Consider the following 20128-nt stretch of genomic DNA (forward strand, 5'->3'; position numbering starts at 1 on the left):
ATATAGTATATACATATATTTTTTATATTAATGAAATCAATTTTTACTTATCGTAAGAGAATTCAATTTTCGGCCATTGGATCATATTTGATCTGCTTTTACTCTTTGACCTAGAAATGAGCCATTGTATGCAAATTTGGACTGAATTTGAGGTTGCAATCGAAAATTTGTTTACACATTCAATAAAGAGTATTGACGGTTGTTTCTATATACCCTACAGACATAAAATGGATGCAAATGGATATAAAACATTATAAGTGTCCTATAAACACATATATGCATATATAAATATACAATATAAATAATAAGTTAAAATATTAAATTTGTATACATTTTATACCAATATTTCCATAAGCTTAGAAAACTTTTCAGTAGCCTTTGAAGTGATCATATTTTTGTCTGCTTCTATGTTAAGTTACTATTTTGAAAGCTTGTATTATTGGAAAATGATTGTTTATTGATTATACCTAAGATTAGATTTCAGATTACATATGAACTATAACTTTAATAGAATGCTTTTTGTTATGCCAAATTCCTTTCTTACCTCAACAGATTTGAACTGCTGCATGTGTTTGGATAAAAGTAACAATTCCGACTGAATTATCGATCGATATTAAATGATCGATATTAAATGAAAGTTCATTTACACATATATTCCAAGCTTTTTGATTCATAGAAATGAAACACTTTTTATTATATTATTTAAAAAAAGAAAGGATTTATTATAAAGTTATATTTGAAAAGTAGAGTTCTGCGAACTGTATATAGTTTTTGGCAGGACAAAATTAGTTTTATAGATTTGTCGAGCAAGTCAAAAATAAGTTAAGCATGAAATATATATATATATATATATATATATATATATATATATATATATATATATATATATATATATATATATATATATATATATATATATGTACATGTACATATGAACAGCAGGCAGGCATATATATATAGCCCGAATGCATTCATCTATGCGAGCTTTACAGCTCTAAGGGAATTCATATTCAAGTTTAAGCTGCAAATGCTGTTTTAGAATATTTAACTTAAGTCTGATTTATATAAACAGAATCAAAAAGAATGCGAAATATTAAAATCTTTGTCTTACCAAGTGATTCCATGTATCAATCAATTCTACTATTTTATCGTAAGATCAACAAGTGGAATGCAAGATACCCAAAAGTAACAGAGTACTCTTCTTTATTTCAATATGCAGTTACAATATACTCTCATTATATTCCAATGTATGTATATATATAAATGTGTATGGAAAAAATATAATACTTTTGCATTTTGGTTTGTTTGTGGCTGTATATTATGTTTTATTTGATGTTTATATTTTACATTAAATAATTTAGTCAGGTATATAGAGAAATGATTAAGATAATAAATTGCTCAGCAGGTTAAGGAAACGAACCTTTTGGGTTTGTCTGTTTGTGTGTGGTCTGCCTAAGGATGCGTAATTATTAATGTACGTCGGCTTCGTAGCTTAATATTCACATTGCGCGCATTTAGCGCAATTTAACCAATTGATTTTGATATTGATTATCCTGGAGTCGAACGTTGGCCTCGATCGTTGTCTCCGGATTGCGGCTGCTGCTTTCTTTTCTTGTAACTGACTATGCCTAACTAAAATTTTGTGTTGACCTTAGACGATTGCACTGATGCACGCTGTTCTAGCTGGAACTGGAATCAATGTTTGTCTATTTGCCTTTGCTAGAAGCTGCGGCAGCTGCAGCCGCATCATCTTCCTTTTTCTTTTGCTTCTCTCTCATCAGTTCAGCGTCCCTGCAAATAAATAACAAATACTCAAGATAGTTGTACAGGTACAGCTACACGTGTACAGTTGTCAGGTAACTTCCATCTCACCGGGCTTTGCGTTGTTCCACCGTAAGGGTATCAGTGCGTTTGCCTCTAGTTTGTTCAGCTAATTTCTTTTGATTTTTGGCGCGCGCCAGGTCTCTTTGATTGCCGCCTAAAAAAATGATTATCTAATTAACAAAGCATTTCGAAGAGCGAAGAGAATTTGTTCTTTTGCCGCTAGCTTTACGGTTAGTTTCGCGTGCAAATTTATTGAAGCTCATTTGTAGAGGTTAGAAGGCTACACGACATACATAATACTCATATATATACATATATTTGTATATACATACATATATATGTATGTATGTATACATATATGTAAATGTATATATACGGGCGGTCACAAGGTAATCAATATTCTTTCATCTATTTGTTTTATGGATTTCCAATCATATTATTACTGTGGTAGTTATTGAAACCTCAGCATTTATCTGATGCAAAATTCTCTACAATCAACAGAAGAAAAGAAATAGAATATGGCGTCTTTGGCTTGTTCACTTACGTGTCATTTTTCGCTCCTGTTAGGCAGCTTCTTTATTTATACAATTTTGAACCAAGTATTATGCTAGTTGTTCTTATAAGTAAAATTTTTGTTTAATATTTCGTTTAGCTGTACTGTCAAACGTCAGCAGCAGTTTAATAAAGCATCGATACTAATACCCTTGTCATACGACAAGATGCGTTAAATAAATATCGATATTTGGAGAGCATCGCAACCTATCGGCTATGTGTGTTGGTAAATGCGAGTTGAATTTTTGTATTGCCAGATTCGAAAAATTGACATATACCGTTTAATCTGTGTAGCGCGCTGGTCAAGTTTGTTAGTTTTTTGAGTTGTTTAAAGAGTGCCTTTTAACCTCAGACTTCCTATAACATGGATTCTGATTTGATGGACTTTTTTGATTTTTCAAAACCGTTTAATCGCGGTCCAGCGCCGAAAGGCTGTATAACTGGCGACCGGACAGCATTTACAACAGAGTCCACCGATTCCAAACCGATCAAGCGCGAGATTGTCGGCAAAGATTATGTGCACGAAATTGTCGAGAAAGAAAAGCAGCTTATGAACAAAGTATGTGCACGTATATGTGTGTGTGTGTGTGTGTGGAACGTTTTCAATTGGAGCTGTGCTTTGTTTATTTTTTATCAACAGTTCGCTGACGGGCAAATTAATAGGAAACCGAACAAAATGCTTGATGAACTGGACAGTGATGATGATGAGTTAATGCAAGAACTGCCGGGCGTACGATCAGATGAAGAATACTATAAGAAATATCGATTCGACCTAAATCGGAACAAAAATCTGCCAATCTACGAGCAGCGTGAAGATATCGTGACAGCCATTAGAGAGAATCCAGTGGTCATTTTGAAAGGCGACACCGGCTGTGGTAAGACTACCCAGGTATGTTTTATTGCACATCACTCTATCTATTAATATTTTCACTTAAACTATATATATGAAAATAAAACTCAAAATTTACCAGCCTAAAAGAACTAGTTCGCCAGACTTATAGGTATTATGCATGTACATATAATCCCACATGTCTGAAACTTAATCTATAGATTATGAATTATACATTATATCTGAAATTTAAATTAGTTACCATTATAAAAGCATGTGTTCTTCGTCAAGAGCAATAGTCAATTTTATTTTTCTATTCTCAGAACCAACCAGATCAAGTTAATTTTAAATTATCAATGGTTCTTAAGATTTTTATTTTAAATTGCTATAAATGAATTTCAAACCGTTGTATTTGAGCAGCTAGAGCCACATTTTTGTTTTATTTAATTTTTTAAATATAGTTTATCACTGTTGCCATTTGTTACTTGTTCATCAGGCAGTACTATTAAATGATCTTATTTATATCTTCAATTTTGTGGTTTGTGGTAAAAACCTCTCGCTTAGCTTTATCTTTTTTGAAATAATATATTTTTATATAAAGCTTAATAATTGGAATTTAACTATCGAGCTAGCATTCCAAGTTCCGAATCACATCATCTGGTAATTTGCGTGCAAAGACCGTTGCCGATGACATACGTCGCTCGTGACGATCGGGTGCTTCGTGCAGGGATTGTTCAGTTACCTCTTCTGTTGACACCTGTTCCGGGAGTTCGCCAAACATTGCTTTGTGGCGGGCTTTCTTTCGCAGCTCCAGATGTTCATTTGTGGCGTTTGATGTTGTAGGCTTCTCCTCGTGCGTCAGCAGATCATTAATTTCATAGAAAACATCTCGCAACTGGCTGAAGATGATTGTGGCGGGAAACGAATTGCGGTGCGACTCCATCTGCATGTTGTAAGCCGTCTCCAGTTGGCACAATGCTTTACAACTGGTTGCCATTTCCGTTAGCCCATGCAGCTCCTCGGAAAGGTTGCCACTGCTTGGATTAAGCTGTTGCTTTAATAGCGCAGCTGTGTGGTTCTTCTGTTGTTTGGCTTCCACAAAGCTTTCCAAACTGTCGTAGGCGGCCAGGGCGTCCAGTGCCTGGCAGTAATCCAAAGCTGTGTAGCGGAAAGCTTGTTCTTGAACCAGTTGCCAGAATATGTAACTCACTTGCTGCGTGTCGCGTCGATCACCACCCTCGCGACGCAGTTGCTCCACATAACCGGTTAGTGACTGCCATGTGCGAGGCGACACCTCAATCTTAACAAACAATTTTGTCGGCTGCTTATTGTATATGGCATATAACAAATATATGCCGCCAATACGTTGGGCGCGCGTCGCCTGGAATAGCTCACCGTTTGTACGGCGACCACATGCCACTCGCTTACCCACATGCAGGGCTGCCATTGTGGTCTCAATCACTTCAATGTGATTGGTTTGAGCTGAGTAAATATGTTGTGTTTGTAACTCGTGCCATGTTTGGCAGAACAGTTCAAATTTCGCCATCTGGGAAGCGTCAGCGGCACGTCCAAAACGTTGAAGCAGCTGCCAGCAGTCGTCATAGACATTTTGCTCCATGCAATGATTTTTGCTTTTATTTAATATTTATCTTTAGATGTTCAGTCTTGTATGCTTGCACTTTAAAGTTTGTTGACAATTGTAAAGTACGGCGTTGCCATCCGGACAGTATATCGTTTTGATACTTTTAATTATCGAAATGAATTTTAGTATTAAATTATTATCGATTATTGTGCTACATTTGTTAACCGCTAGGTGCCGCAATATATTCTGGATGAGGCATTCAAACGGCGCGAGTTTTGTAATATTGTCGTTACGCAGCCGCGCCGCATTGCTGCTATTTCGATTGCCAATCGTGTGTGCCAAGAGAGAAAATGGCAACCTGGCACTGTGTGCAGCTATCAGATTGGACTACATCGCCAATCGAATCTGGAGGATACGCGCCTGTTATACTGTACTACAGGTGTTTTACTAAACAATCTTATTCGATTTAAAACGCTAACCCATTATACACACATCATACTGGATGAGGTGCACGAGCGTGATCAGGATATGGACTTCTTGTTGATTTTGGTGCGCCGCTTGCTGGCGCTCAATTCACGCCATGTAAAAGTCATTCTGATGTCGGCCACAATTGATACGAGCGAGTTTTCAAAATACTTTGCCACGAGCTTATCTTTTCCACCCGTGGTCATCGTTAGTCATGGACGTAAGTATCCTCTGGTCAAATTCTATCGTGATCAGTTGAAAAATATACACTGGAAGGATGAGCCTCAGCAGAGCACACCAGGCATAGGACCTGAGGGCTATGGCGATGCCATCAAACTTATTTTGGTCATTGATAATATGGAGCGCAAGGCCGTTGGTCAATCCCAGCAGTCCTACGAAGAGGCAAAGCGCACCGGCTCTGTGCTTATCTTTCTACCTGGCATCAATGAGATTGATACAATGATGGACCATATAACCAGAATAGTCGACGAGAAGTAAGTAAATCATTTGTATTTCTTTTTGCGGAGTAATTTAAACATGACTCGTGCTTAATTTTATTTGTTTTTCTTACAGTCCTAGCATGAAAATTACCATTGTGCGCTGTCACTCGCTAATGTCGCCCGATTCGCAGGAGGAAGTCTTTCATCCTCCTCCACCTGGCCACCGCAAGGTCATACTGACAACCAACATTTCGGAGAGCTCTATTACAGTGCCAGATGTTTCCTATGTAATTGATTTTTGTTTAACCAAGGTAATGCACACCGATACCGCTTCCAACTTTAGTAGCCTGCGCTTGGAATGGGCTTCTAAAGTTAATTGCCGTCAACGTGCTGGACGTGTTGGTCGTCTACGTAGCGGACGAGTTTATCGTATGGTTACTAAAGCCTTTTATATGGAACATATGAAAGAGTTTGGTACCCCCGAGATACTCCGATCGCCGCTTCAAAATTCGGTACTAAGAGCTAAGGAGCTCGAGATGGGCAAGCCGAGTGAAATTTTGGCCCTTGCTATGTCACCGCCTAATCTTTCTGACATACAAAACACAGTGTTGCTTCTTAAGGAGGTGGGCGCCCTGTACACTACCGTTGATGGCGTTTACGAGGAACTGGATGGCGATCTTAGTTGTTGGGGAAAAATTATGTCTCGATTTCCACTAGACGTACGTCTCAGTCGCCTGATTATACTCGGTTACGTTTTTAATTGCCTGGATGAGGTAATTGTTATTGGTAAGTGGTAGAGCGAATAGTGAAACTAGAGAGCTCAGTTAAGAAATATGCACTTAAAGCGGCTGGCATGACTGTGCGCAGTCTGTACCTGACTGGCAGACGTGGACAGACGAACGATGCTTTTTGGATGCACTACATATTTGCCGATGGTTCTGGCTCCGATATGATAGCCATTTGGCGTGTGTATAGAGTAAGCCATAATTCGCAAGCTTAGCAAAGAATTTCTTCGAATATTTTTTTTGAATTATTTTTAGATCTACCTAAATATGTGCCAGGATCGAATGCTTAAGGAATCGGCGGAGCAATGGGCCAGGCGCTTTAACGTTAACTTGCGCTCGCTTAAGGAAATGCATTTGATGGTACAGGATTTGCGCCAACGATGCGCAGCTGTCAATATGCAGCCACTGCCTTATGGTGCCTGCCACATGTGGGATGATCGCGAGAAGTCCATAATTCTAAAGGTGATCTTTGCTGGAGCATTTTATCCAAACTATTTTATACGAAGCAACAAAGCGAATGCCGATTACGATCGCAGCTTGTTCCAAACTATTTGTGGCAACGATCCATGTCGCACCGTGTATTTCACCAATTTCGAGCCGCGTTACATGGGCGAATTGTACACGCGGCGTATCAAGGAACTATTTCTGGAGGCAAAAATCCCATCGGAGAGCATGGACGTCACCTTTCAGCACGGCTCAGAAAAGGTATTTGTAACATTTAAAGCGGACGATGAGGATATGGACAGCACAAAGGTCATACAAGTGCCAGGTCGCGTCATGACCGAGGTATATAAAGCAGTGCGCATGCGTCTTGAGAATAAGAGTCGTCCACTTCGTGTTATGGAGTAAGTTTATGAAGCACTTGAAAGAATATTAAAAAAATTCTCGTTTATTCTGTTCTACACTATAGTCAAAACTCTGCCTTTCGCTATGTGCAGCAGCGTAGAATTGGTGTAATTAATGACTGCACCTGGGTGCCGCCATCAAAGCAATGGAATGTTGAGCTACTCACCTTGCCATCTGTGTTTGAGAAGAGTATCACTGGACTTATTACATATGTGAGTGTATACTTCGATCTAAAGATATCGCATGTCTGTAGTAGTTTTCGTTAGAAGGCGATGTAGTCAAAAGATAAATTCTTTAAGAACTGGATTGATTAATTATATTATATATATACATATTGTTATTAATGACATGTTCAATTGCGATATTTGTTTCCACTAATGAAAATGATAACATAACATTTTAACATTTTTCTCTTCTGTAGATTGCCAACTGTGGCAAGTTTTTTTTTCAGCCGCATGCGCTCGCTGATCGTATTGCGAGTATGTCGGAGATTTTCAATGGATCCCAGCAGCTTAGCTACCACGTTCGGAATGCGAGCGCAGTCACGAAGGGTCTGCAACTGCTGGCAAAGCGGGGAAAGCTTTTCCAACGCGCACAGGTACTAAAGATTGAGACGCAGATAATTGGTAATCCTCAGTTCCGCGTGCGTTTTATTGATTATGGCGATGTGGCTGTGCTGCCCATGGATAAGCTACGTCTTATGTCTCCTGAACTGAAACGTGATTTTGAGCAGTTGCCTCCGCGAATGTTCGAGTGCCGCTTGGCGCTGGTGCAGCCCTCGTCGGTGACGAGCTCCTATAATCGCTGGCCCAAACAGGCCAACGAAATGTTGATCTCGGTTGCCAAGTCCGGACGGCTCCAGATGGAGGTTTATTCGCTGGTAAACAATGTGGCTGCTGTTTTAATACATACGCGCGATGGTGACCTGAACGATATACTGGTGGACCGTCAGTTAGCTCGTCGTGCCGACGAGGACTATATGTCACGCAAGGATCATGATATGCGAATACGTAAGCAGGAGACTAAATGTAATGTTCCCATTGCAGACCAGGAGCTCATCAATGAAGAGTATTTACGCTTCGCCCAATTGCCAAAGGATGCAGATTTAGAGCCACCACCTCTTGATAAATGCAATCTTAGTATACGCCTCAGAGGCCCATTCAGCCCGCTCGAAAGCAGCATAAGTTCTGTGCTTCGCATTGGCATGTATAAGTCGGTCTTCATTGACAAAGAATCTGTCAATTCTGTGCTCTTGGATACTGATCCACAGGATCGGCACGATCAGATGGTGGTGGCTGCCTCAGTGACTGAAAGCAATGAGAGATTGACGGCTCGCGGCACAACATTGATGCCCAACATACATGGCTTTGGTGCTCTGATGGCCATGCTCTTCTGTCCCACCATGCAAATCAAATGCAATAAGATTCGCACAAAGTATATATCCCTGTTGGCTGGACTCGGCTTTAATCCTCATACTATGGAGTCGTATTTTGAAGAGCACGATATGGTCATCAGTTTGGATGTGGCTATACTTAAAGATGATATCCGAATTGTAAATTCTTTTGTCTAATTATCTGAAAATTCAGTTTTATGGCTTTAACCACGTGTATTTCAGATAAACCAAATGCGTTACAATATTGACAGCATGTTTTACAATTTCGATGTCAACGAGATGCCCTCTGTGGGGACGGAGGATCGCGTTATAATCTTCAATCAGTTGCGATCTTTGCTCACTCGGTTTGTGTTAATTAAACTCAATAATACAATTCTTTCTAAATGAAGGTATTTTGTCTACAGTCTGCTTGGAAAGGATCGGAGTTTTATTGAACGCCATGTGTCTAATTCCGAATACCTTTGGGAGGACATGTCAGATTTGGAGCCGCCTTCCGAACCATACGGCAAGCGTGCTATATTCCCCATGCACTGCTCCTACGATTTAGAATGCGAGAATATGGGCAACTTGTTGGCTCTACAAGCGAATTGCAACGAATTGTATAGTTGGCGCAACTTGTAAGTATCTTGGAACTGTTCGCTTGTGGACGTTACGTTAAAAATCAGCTTTGCTTGCAGCGAGGGTACTTTGCAGCCCCTGACATGTAGATTGTGCAATGATACGCTCGAGTCCGTTGCCCAGTTGCGATTGCATTTGCTGACCCAACTGCATCGCGATCGGGAGAGGCAAGTGGGCTTTAAGCAGCAGTAACCTTAGTATAAAATACCTAATACGATTTACTTTAAGAGACTATGACTTTTTGACTTAAACACCGATACTCAAACCCTATTAATATCTATACACGCATATCTTATCAAACTGATATGCGTTTATAATGACCAAAGCTTGTTTTAGAGCACTTTGTTAATCTGTGCTTGCACATTTTTCTTTTGTTTTTCTTATAACAAATCAATAATTAATTATTTAGACAGTTAAATAGATTTGTTTCCATCTTTCAAATTTGCTATACATTGAATAAACGCAAATTATTAAATGCAAAATATCTCTTTAATAGTTAGTTTCGGGCCCCAATAAGTATGCTACAATTCGTAAACCTCTATGGTGACGTATGGTACAATTTATCTCTGTACATTTTAGAAGCACTATGTTGTCTAAGTTTTGTTAAAAGTATAATTAAGTTATATTTGTTTTCTTATTAATTTGTTTTTAAAGACCGCCGAGCTCTACATGTATCTTAGCTATGTTTTCGAGTTCCTTTCTATAGCGCTCTCTTAACTTTAGTTATACTTTATGACTGTTATAAGGTAAGAGGTGTTTCAGATAAATTCCGCACAGGCATTTGTGTCGTCGTCGTCCCCGTGTCCAGCTCACATAGCGTGTAGTTCTGCATGCGGTTAAGCGGCTTACTGCAGAGGCCGCACATTTGATGCTTGTAGACACCGAAAATCTCGAAGTTCAATATGTTGTACATGTCGAACTGGATGGTAGCGCTCAGCTTGGTACACTCCACTATCAAAATATTTTGTTCGTTGAGTTCCACCCTGCAGCGATAAGATCATATTATTTAGAGTTCAAGAATCGTTGCGCATGGTCTAACCTACCGGAATGCATAATCGCTGTCATCGATTGGCCATTGGTATGGCTTCTGGCGTACGTCATATGGTGTTTGTGCCTGATTAACGTAAATGAAGACGGGAGATTCATCGATCTGACTGCTGTTACCGGCACGCGAACGGAAATTAAAATAGTTGGGGCCAATGTGTACACGGAGTCCATAGTTGCTGGCCAGGCTCTGGGCATCAGGTGACGGAGTGATGAACACAGCCATCTTTGGCAGTGGCGAACAATCTGCCACCAGCAAAGTTAGGCAATTCGAGTGAGCTGCAATCTCTCCTAGATTAATGAGGTAATCATCGAATGAATTGATCATCCCATTGATCACTGAGCAGGAGCGTTTCAAGCCCGAGTCATAGGTCAGCTGGTGCGATGCATCAAACTTGGAGTCCAGCCTGTAGAGGAACGGTATATGATATATACGCCAATGGACACCATTCACCTCCACAGTTAGCCAGAAGTGATCGTGCGGCGTGTGCATCGTTATGTTAATCTGTTGACTCATATGCAAGCTGTCTACCTTATTGGCGGAAAACGCGGACACCAGATGATCTAGACGCGTGGACCACAGCTCGAACCAGGCGGGCATCTAAAAAGGATGCGAATTAAATTAATATTCGATGTGGTAGACTCCATATGCGTTTTTCTACGTACATTATTAAACTTTAAGTCCATGTCATATTGTGTTATAGATGTGAAATTTTCAAAATTGCTGCGCTTGCAATATTTTGAAGTTGGTATCGGCGAGAACTTGAGCACCTCCTTGGGACAGAAATCTGTGTCCGTTAGCGAAATCTTGTCAGATCGTAGAAAGGCGCGTGCATGCTCCGAGGGCTGTAATACCAGCCATATAGTTTTATAATTAAATTTTCGTAATATATATATATATATAAATAAGTACTTACGCCTGCACGTGCCGCAAACTGAACCTTTGAGCCTGTCTCCGGGCATTCCCCATTCTCGTCAGCCAGGCCAAAGACCACATAGCCATTGAGTGTGTGCGGGCGTTTGGTGAAGACAAGTGGTTCATAGGTCAACTTGGTGCAAGCCTGTAAGAGACGGCACACAATACAAAGTGAGTCAAGAAGTCAGCCACTGACATGCGACAAGTGCTCTCATTAGCCAACATGCACCTTGAAGCAGATACACTGCTGGCCACATTAATAGGAACAGTTGATGTTTCAGAATTTTAGAAGGGCAGACGATGCATGAATTTCCAGTATTTACCAACAATTCTTAATTTTAAATTATGAATGGCTGAATAAGATAATATATTACCACATTTCCATAAATGTCATTAAACTAATATAATCGAATACGAGAAGCGACTGTAATCATATTAATAGTTTCATAAATGTCAGGTAGGTAGGTAGAGGTAGTAGGAGGGTGGGTCAGATTACCATGACGAAGCGACAGCCAAGGAGACAACCACAACAACTGCGGAAACGATTAACATACACATATCCTGGCTGTCTGTCGTCGGGTCGGCCGGCTGACTGGGTAGCTCTGCTGCTGCTTGTCGGTCTGTTGTATGCCTGTCACTTGATTATGTAACAACAAGAGACATTGTCAGGTGGCACACGAGTCTATTGCAACCACAACTGCTGCCCCACATTCGGATTGCTCGGCAGGCTGGGCGTGAAACGTCGCTAGTTTGATCAATATGTCCCAGGCGGGTTTCAACTGTAGAAAGCAGTCAGCTACTATACGTTTCAGACGCATTTCTCACATCATAAATTTAACAGAAAATTCATTTTTTTTTATTAGTAAAGTGTGGAAAAATCCGAAGGCTCTAGTTTGTAAAGCGTGCTGTTTTATTCGCTTTGGTTTTGAGCATCTGCTTTGTTTTGTGTTTAAATTTTGGTTATTTAATTTTGGTTCAGCGGATGCAAAATGACTTCGGTAAGAGCGAAAGAGAGTGAGAGGTGGTGAAACTAGGAATTGCATCATTTGAGTGGTCTTTTCGTAGATTGAATCAAAACGCGTGCAATATCGAAAGTACCTGGAACGTGCTGGAGTTATCGATGCTCTAAGCAAGGCTCTAATTAAGCTCTACGAGGAGCAAAATAAGCCCGAAGATGCGATTCGATTTGTGCGCAAATTCATGTGCGAAAGCTGCCCGGATGATGCTCAGTATGATGTAATGAAGAACGACTTGGACGAGGCTAAAACAACGATAGCCCGCCTCGAGCAGGAGTTGGAGCGTCTGCGTGGACAAATGTAAGTGGACCTCACTCGAATAAATATGATTTATTTCTCAACTTCTCTTGCAGCAAGAAATCACCAGAGGAATACCAGGAGCTCACTCTGGCTGGGTACAAGGCACTCATTGATGACGAGGAGCATGTCAGCTCGCTTTTGCGTAAGTACCTCACGCCTGAATTGCTGGAGGAATACATGCTGGTGACCACTCCACCGCCGGTCGATGCCTATCTGTATGATTGTGCTGTATCGGGCTTCGAGCATCATGATTCACCTGTGGGCATTTATGCGGCTGATCCAGAGTGCTACGATGTGTTTTCTAAGCTATTTGAACCAATTATCAAGGAATACCATGGTCAGGAGGATAACGACAGCGATATGCTGCAAAAGGACGTCGACTGGGGCAATGTAGACGAGATCGAAAACCTGGACGCGGAGCGTAAATATATACTCTCTGCGCGCATTCGCCTTTCGCGTAATATTGAGGGTTTGCCGTTCTTCCCCAAGTTGACAGAGAAGCAGCTGATCGAGGTGGAGGAGAGAATCCGTGCTGCAACGGAGACCATGGACGGCGAACTGATTGGCACTTATCTGACGATGGGTGATATTGATTCAGAGACGCAACAGGAAATGGTCAAACGTGGCGTTCTTTTCCCGCGAGGCGAGGGAAAGTTGCAAACCGCTGGTTGTTATCGCTTCTGGCCGACCGGACGCGGCGTCTATCATAATCCCGCCGAGACGTTTATGATTTGGTGCAACGAAGAAGACCATGTGCGCATCATTTCTACGGCGCAGTGTGGCGACCTGGGCGATGTCTATCAGCGTCTGGTCACCGGTGTGCAGGAGCTGGAGAAAAATCTGAATTTCGTCCGTCATTCCAGCTATGGCAATATGACCGCTAGTCCTACAAATCTGGGCACCACACTGCGTGCATCTGTGCATATTCGCCTGCCACTCTTGGGCAAGGACGAAGAACGATTGAAGGCAATGGCTGAGGAGCTGTCGCTGCAGGTGCAAGGCACAGGTGGCGAGCACACTGCCATCGAGGATGGTGTTATGGACATTTCGAACAAGCGTCTGATGGGTTTCACCGAATTCGAGTTGGTCAAGTCTCTACAGGACGGCATTGTGGCTCTCATTAATGCGGAAGAGGAGCTGGAGATTGCCGGACAGGAGGGCTAGTCCCGTCTACTGATATTAGCACATTGTAACAGCTTAAAGACCAGTATCAACACTCAACGGGGCTGGATGTGCGAATTTACTACGCAAATTGAGTTGTCGGTTAACACATTGTTTAAAATAAGGTACAAATATATTCGGTTTAATAAATTTCAGCCCCTTCGAAAGTATTGTCACCCACTCACCTTCCAATCCTCCTCGTCATCCTTCGAATTCCTTTGCACTTTGCCAGTGACCTTAAACCAGTTGGACTTCGTTGATGTCTGAATGTCCACAGTGACGTTCCATTTGTGAAGCGACTCCACATTCTGTGTCTCGTCCGCGTGCTCCAGAGTGAATCCTATTTGCTTGCCCTTCAGCTCGGATGTCTTGAACACGTCCTCGACACATATATTGCCATCGATCTGATGAATCCAAACTTTACTTCGGGCTTCATGATTTTAACAACTCACCTTGGTGGCATTTTCATTGTACATCAAGAGTGTAAAGTTGCGATCATGGCCCAAGTGGATGGAGCTGAGTTGAGTAAATCCAAAGACGTACATCATCAGACTGACGACCATGTTGCGGGAGAAGCCACTGTAATAGAGAGATATTTACTTATAAGATCTATTCCATGTCTGCTTAAGCTAACTTCTCTATGAACTCGGATTTTAGCAGCATGCCCCTGAACTTAATCATCTCATTCAGATTTATGTTGACCTTCAATTTGACGCCCAAGTCTGGTATGGCATAGCTAAACGGCTGGAACTGCAAAAGTGGGTGTTGATCGGGAGTTCAAGACTATCGAAGTGTCGCAAAGCTTACCACTTCGTTGCCTCTCTCTGGATACATAATCTCCTCGTAGGGTGCGGCCGCTGTTTTGGTGACCAGGCCACGAGTTGATGTCACGGCTCGCGACTTAAAGGACAAGCCACTGGTCAGATTCTGTGGGCGCGAGAAGGTATACCGAGCACACCTGGCGCTGTCATTCAGGGTCAGCTCGCTGCTGAATGGTATGTAGATGAGGAAGCCTTGCTCCCGTTTTATTTCATGGTCCAAGTTCAGAAAGGGATTGTAGCTGCGGCTGCGCACCGATGCATACGATGAGTAACGTGCATCGATCTCTAGCGTGTGCTTGGTACCGGGCGGCGTCCGATGCTCCGTAATATTGCCACGCAGTGACGTGAGCACCGTGGTCTGTAGCAGCACATCGGAAGATGTGCCCAACACAGTGGGCACTGAGTACTTGTTCATGAATGGCCAGCGCACTGTCTGCATGTTAATGTGGCTATCCGTGCGGATCAGCAGTTGCAGGCGATCCAAAACTAAACGAATAAGCAGAGAGATTGAGAGTTGGGTGGGGTTCTAAGAGAAAACTGAACATGTTATAGATATAGCTTAGCCAGCTACCCATACTCACTGTTGTCGTAGGTCAGCTGTTGGAACATGCGCTGGTTCAAATAGTAGGAGAGCACAGTTTTGCCCTCCATTTGCAGTATGAACTCGATGTGCAAATTCTTCGAGTTGACAATGGGAGCTTTTAGCATGGCCAACAACGTCTTGATGCTCTTGAATGTAAGAGGATCGGAGCCGTTGGCTTTGGACTGCACTGTCTGCCAAATAGCATCGGGAAGTCCACGCGCTTTGATATACAGCTGAAAGAAAGAAAGTGTCTGATCACACAAAGGATACCTTGAATAGGTTAAAGACAGATTACACACCGCAAGCTGGCCCGTAAACTTGCCCAGCGCTTCAGTGTCGAACTTGAAAAATGCCACAACGGGCATATCCGTCTTTGGATCGCCCACCAGAAAGGTTTGCAGCATTGCGCCAATGCCGAACTTGGAGTCTCGGTAATCGAATATGTAATTGCCTGTTACCCAATAGCGAGGTTCTGGTTTCTGGGGAAGATGCCGATGCATGTAGGAGAGCAGACGACGACTACAATGTGAGACACAAGGAATGGAGCAGTTACAATCAGTAGATTTCTTTCCTGTTCAGTTCGCTTACAGATGCTGATAGCACGGATATGTTGTCTCAGATATACTGGTGACTGTGGTGCGGTAGTAGTTGATTAAGTGTGGATCCGTTTCGCTTTGTATGATGCGATGAATGCTGATCAGTCTCGCTGCCGTGGGATTCGATATAAGCAGCAGGGTAACAGCAGCCACACGCAACTCCAGACTAGCATTACGGGACTCAAAGATGGGCCAGTAGATCTCGTAGATTCGTTCGGCCCGCTTGTCGGCCAATGCGAGTGTTGTCCAGGCAGCCATGAACCTTAGATCCTCGTTTCCTTCTTCCATCACGATCGGCTCCAGATAATTGGCCACATTGCCCAGCTGTAGATTGCTAAGCCCCTGCAGAAACAGCATCTTTTGCTCGTAGTCTCGCTCGTCTGTGGAGGTAAATAGGTTTAAAGCTTAGCTATAATCGGCTGACTGCGACTCATGCCACTTACTCAAGTACAAGTTGAAATACTTTTGAACATATTCCTCAAACTGATCCTTGTCAATGCCACGTGCCACGTAAACGTTGTAGACGAGTGTGGCAAAGCTTAAAATAGCCGCCTGCCGGACGTCCGGACGATCGGGTCCAATACTCAAGAATTCCTCGCACTGCTTCACAAGTTCCGCTGACAGTTCGAATATGTGAAAGGGCATGGGGATCAGCAGCTGCACCGCAATGTTTGACTTTATCGTCTTCTCCTTGACCAGGTGGCGAGTGAGGAAGACTGAGGCTTTTGTGCCGATGCGCGGTATGATTTCGTGAAAGATGTTCCGTATCGTCTCTTGGCGATAGGAAGTGCCTATGTCGACTTCTGTGTAGAGTTTCTTTAGCGACTCAAAATCCATTTCACTGAGTAGTTTTATCACATCGGACAGTGTTGAGTCGTAGGGCTCATTAAACTTAAATTCTGTGCTCTCTAACGCCTCGGCCAGGTTGTCCAGAAGGGCGGCTGCTGCGGCTATCAAAGTCTCCTGCTGCTGTGGGTTTCTCCCGCCAGTCGGATCGTTGATTTCAATCGGTTGCAATTGCAAATTTGAAATTTCTGTCGACATGGAGGTCTCAATATCAATGGGGTTGTCAATCGGTGTCTCATTTTGAAAGTTAAGCAGCAGTCTGTGAATCAATTATGACTTAGAAATGACCTCGCTAGGAGTGCCTGATCAACTTACTCCGAGTTAATGTACTGCGCCTCACCCGTGGACTCGAAGGTGTGGATCAGCGTAGTGCCTTTGGCATGGGCCATGCTGAGGAAGTAACCCGTCTCATTGTGCGGTAATATGCCGTAAATTGCCTCATTGCCAATGATGACGCTCTTCTGGTGATCGAATTCACACGTGTTCGGGGGTACATTGCTGCGCGTAATGTGCACGGCTTCCGAGTAGGGCACACAGGTCTTTAGCTCGGGCGTTTTCCGTATGGATATGTAGTTTGTCTTGTTCGACACAAAATACTCGGTCTGGCACTGCCCATGTATGCCCGTCTGAAACATGAATGCAGATAGCAATGAAGATTGTTTGGATACGGCAGGCAAGGATCTCTAACCTCATCCACCACAAAGGCGCCGCTGGACTTTATTTGGAACTGCAGTGTGCTGGCAATGGCGCGTTTAAAGTTCATCGACCAAATGGGATCGCCTTCCTTGAATACCACATGCGAGATGGTGCCCTCCTTGGTAAGGATGATCTTAAAGGGCTTATAGGGCGGATACATTTCTTTGTTCTGCAAAAACTTTTCGCCAGAATTGTTCAGTGTTACGTCGTCTATGACCAGCTAAATCGAAATTGCGCAAAAACAAACACAGATAGAGAGAGGGAGATTAATTAAAATATTTATGTATAGGTCGGGAAATCCCATGTCAAGTAATCTCTTACTACCACCAATCAGCTGCCTTAGCTGATTGACTACGTTTATCTTAATACAAACAAAAAGTAATTAATTTTTTATACACCGACGGTTAAATGCACTTAGGAAGTGCTTTCATACATAAGCCACATCCCAAACTAATTTAAATGGTTTAAAAAGAAAATCGAAAAAATAAAAACTTATTTGTCGAATATAAAATTTATATTATTAATTTATATTATTATAGCGAATCGCATCTATGTCAAATTTTGCTAAAAATCTATTTAAAAACCAATCAAATATCTCATAATTTTACTCAATTCTGAATTGATCGCTTCCAAGAAGTACTTATAATACGGTTCCCGACGATAGCTACATACATATATGGCAAAAGATGAGGAACTAGTTTGCACAAAAAGAGATAAATGAACGGATATAGTGATAAGTACATAGCTTTTGATACAGATTAAGTGTGCATATGTATGGGGCTACACATTTCGTGAGAACATTATAATAGCGTCTGGAAGGGTATAAAGATTAGTCAGACTCAGCGGGAATACTGAGCCATGTTACATATGGCAGACATATGTCTGTGTCTGTGTCTCTGCCTCAGCCTCTGTCTGTGTCTGTTGATAAGCATAGCGCCGCTTTGTGATCCCTTCCCCCACGTCCACAGTCAAAACAATCTAAGCTGATTACTCCGCGTATATATATATGTATGTATATGCTACTATGTACAGTGCATCATTTACATGTGTGTGCGTGTGTGTGTATGTGTATGTATGTTCATGTATAGCATATGTATGGGTGGGTATACTGGTAGCATCATTTTATCTGTCTCAATGAAAGAAGTTCACAGCCGAGTTCAGTTCATTGTGCACTGGGACTGTGGAAAGGTTAAATTGTTTATAATTCATCTGCGAATTCTTTTGCAAGAGTGTCTGCAAAAACTTGAGCTTGCGGCAGCTGAGCACTTCTGGGCATCAACTGGGGTCTCTCAGAGTTGGAACTGTTCGAGCTTGATTGAATTGTACAAATTGAAAATGAAATCAATAAAAATTTTGATTTTTGTTTTGTTGAACTTTAATTGAGCATTAATGTATATACATATATTTGTATGAATGTTACATACGTATCTGATTGCATACATATGTATGCATACACATATATATTATATATATAAATATATATATATATATATATATATATATATTTCCATTTGTTTTTAAGTGAAAGCTTTGTGTTTTTTAAGTCTTTGCTGTAAACAAATTATACTTTGAAAAAAACACAATTAATTCTAGTTCATAGTCTTTGAAGGCATTGTAAATAATAATGTGTATACATATTTATATATATATATAAATATATAAATGAATCTTGTATGCATTGCAAAAAGATTTATTCAGGTACATTCAGTTGAATAGTTGTATTTGATATTCATTTGCATAAGTCCGAGTCTTTGTTCTCAAGGGATCTATAAGGGATCTTCATTATACCCTTTGTATATATATATACCCATATTTAGGTTAACATAGCTAATATATAATATATTGACTCACCGCGGCTGCCATGACAAGTTCACTCTGTCGTTGGAGCGTGAGTTTTCCACGTACTATCCAGCCAGTTGTTGGCGGTGCCGGACGTCCTTCGTCCTGTGGCTTGGAGCCAACCAGTACATTGCCCACATATTCGTAGAGCATTTGCTTATTGACGCCAATTATGTTGAATGCACGACCGACATCGATTACCAAAAATAGAACTGAAAATTGAAAATGGTGTTGAGCATTTGCATTCAACAAGAAATTGTTGTGTGTGGCAATAAACTTGATGACAGTCCATGCCGGGGGCAACAGCATCCAATACACTTTATCAATTGAATTTAGTCTATATGCTTTTATATAGAAATATATATGTATATGTATATATATGTAAATATATATATATACATATGTATATCTGTAGATTATTTACGTGCTCATCACGGAGCAAAAAACGTTTTAATCAATACTATTATTAAATATACATATGCTGGTGGTTTATTTTTTTATTATTTTTGTTTTAAATGTTATTCAATGAAACATTACGTCATGCTCCTGAATAAATAAACTTAATGCGGTCCCTGGGTTTATCAATTAGGTTATTTTCTACTTTCTACGTACACACAAACACGGAACACTTCAGTCGCATGATTCGCTGAATAAAGACTCGTGAATATGCCGATTTAATAACACAATTTACACGCCTCGCTCTGATATCGCATCAACTTTGTATATATATAAATATATATATGTAATTTAGGAATCGTTGCAAAGAAGCCGCCGATTTTCTTTATCACCAACGTATTGCAGAACAACTTAAATTCTACGTCTGCTTCGCTCGCGTTCCTCACTCAAACTGAAGCTGGTGCCGATCTCAAGCCGATGTTCTGGCCTTGCTGGAGGTTCTTACCGATAAGCAGCAGCAGCATCAGTTTTCGAGAGATATTAAGAGCGGCTCTCTTGCTGACGCTCTTCAAATAAGTGT

The 20128-nt window shown here is 41.4% G+C and overlaps 5 protein-coding genes across 5 annotated transcripts; 2 read left to right on the forward strand and 3 right to left on the reverse strand.

Annotated features, from left to right (window-relative positions):
* Nucleotides 1-1551: 1551 nt before the first annotated feature.
* On the reverse strand, nucleotides 1552-2516 carry LOC111602949 (putative SERF-like protein). Its single transcript, XM_023320310.2, has 3 exons — nucleotides 2369-2516; nucleotides 1873-1978; nucleotides 1552-1791 (listed from the first exon to the last, which is right to left on the reverse strand). Exons 1-3 carry the CDS (start codon nucleotides 2373-2375, stop codon nucleotides 1707-1709), a joined length of 198 nt encoding a protein of 65 aa, XP_023176078.1. The 5' UTR covers nucleotides 2376-2516; the 3' UTR covers nucleotides 1552-1706.
* A 224-nt stretch (nucleotides 2517-2740) lies between these two features.
* LOC111602947 (probable ATP-dependent RNA helicase spindle-E) lies at nucleotides 2741-9688 on the forward strand. The gene is made up of 11 exons (XM_023320307.2): nucleotides 2741-2935; nucleotides 3017-3265; nucleotides 5019-5746; nucleotides 5826-6478; nucleotides 6538-6668; nucleotides 6733-7322; nucleotides 7388-7535; nucleotides 7745-8875; nucleotides 8939-9060; nucleotides 9121-9333; nucleotides 9394-9688. The coding sequence occupies exons 1-11, from the start codon at nucleotides 2741-2743 to the stop codon at nucleotides 9524-9526; spliced, it is 4293 nt and encodes a 1430-aa protein (XP_023176075.2). The 3' UTR covers nucleotides 9527-9688.
* LOC111602948 lies at nucleotides 3570-4917 on the reverse strand. The gene has a single exon (XM_023320308.2). The coding sequence runs from the start codon at nucleotides 4821-4823 to the stop codon at nucleotides 3834-3836; it is 990 nt and encodes a 329-aa protein (XP_023176076.2). The 5' UTR covers nucleotides 4824-4917; the 3' UTR covers nucleotides 3570-3833.
* A 136-nt stretch (nucleotides 9689-9824) lies between the features above and the next one.
* On the reverse strand, nucleotides 9825-20103 carry LOC111603023. The gene is made up of 16 exons (XM_023320453.2): nucleotides 19765-20103; nucleotides 19165-19364; nucleotides 17306-17533; nucleotides 16933-17243; nucleotides 16215-16876; nucleotides 15764-16151; nucleotides 15475-15694; nucleotides 15174-15408; nucleotides 14579-15078; nucleotides 14406-14521; nucleotides 14224-14350; nucleotides 13957-14175; nucleotides 11296-11439; nucleotides 11045-11224; nucleotides 10378-10979; nucleotides 9825-10317 (listed from the first exon to the last, which is right to left on the reverse strand). The coding sequence occupies exons 1-16, from the start codon at nucleotides 19790-19792 to the stop codon at nucleotides 10074-10076; spliced, it is 4404 nt and encodes a 1467-aa protein (XP_023176221.2). The 5' UTR covers nucleotides 19793-20103; the 3' UTR covers nucleotides 9825-10073.
* Nucleotides 12086-13934, forward strand: LOC111603024 (arginine kinase). The gene is made up of 3 exons (XM_023320454.2): nucleotides 12086-12292; nucleotides 12360-12610; nucleotides 12664-13934. Exons 1-3 carry the CDS (start codon nucleotides 12284-12286, stop codon nucleotides 13772-13774), a joined length of 1371 nt encoding a protein of 456 aa, XP_023176222.1. The 5' UTR covers nucleotides 12086-12283; the 3' UTR covers nucleotides 13775-13934.
* Nucleotides 20104-20128: the final 25 nt, after the last annotated feature.

Source organism: Drosophila hydei, unplaced genomic scaffold, assembly GCF_003285905.1.
Source record: "Drosophila hydei strain 15085-1641.00,03,60 unplaced genomic scaffold, DhydRS2 tig00000063-arrow-pilon, whole genome shotgun sequence".
NCBI lineage: Eukaryota > Metazoa > Arthropoda > Insecta > Diptera > Drosophilidae > Drosophila > Drosophila hydei.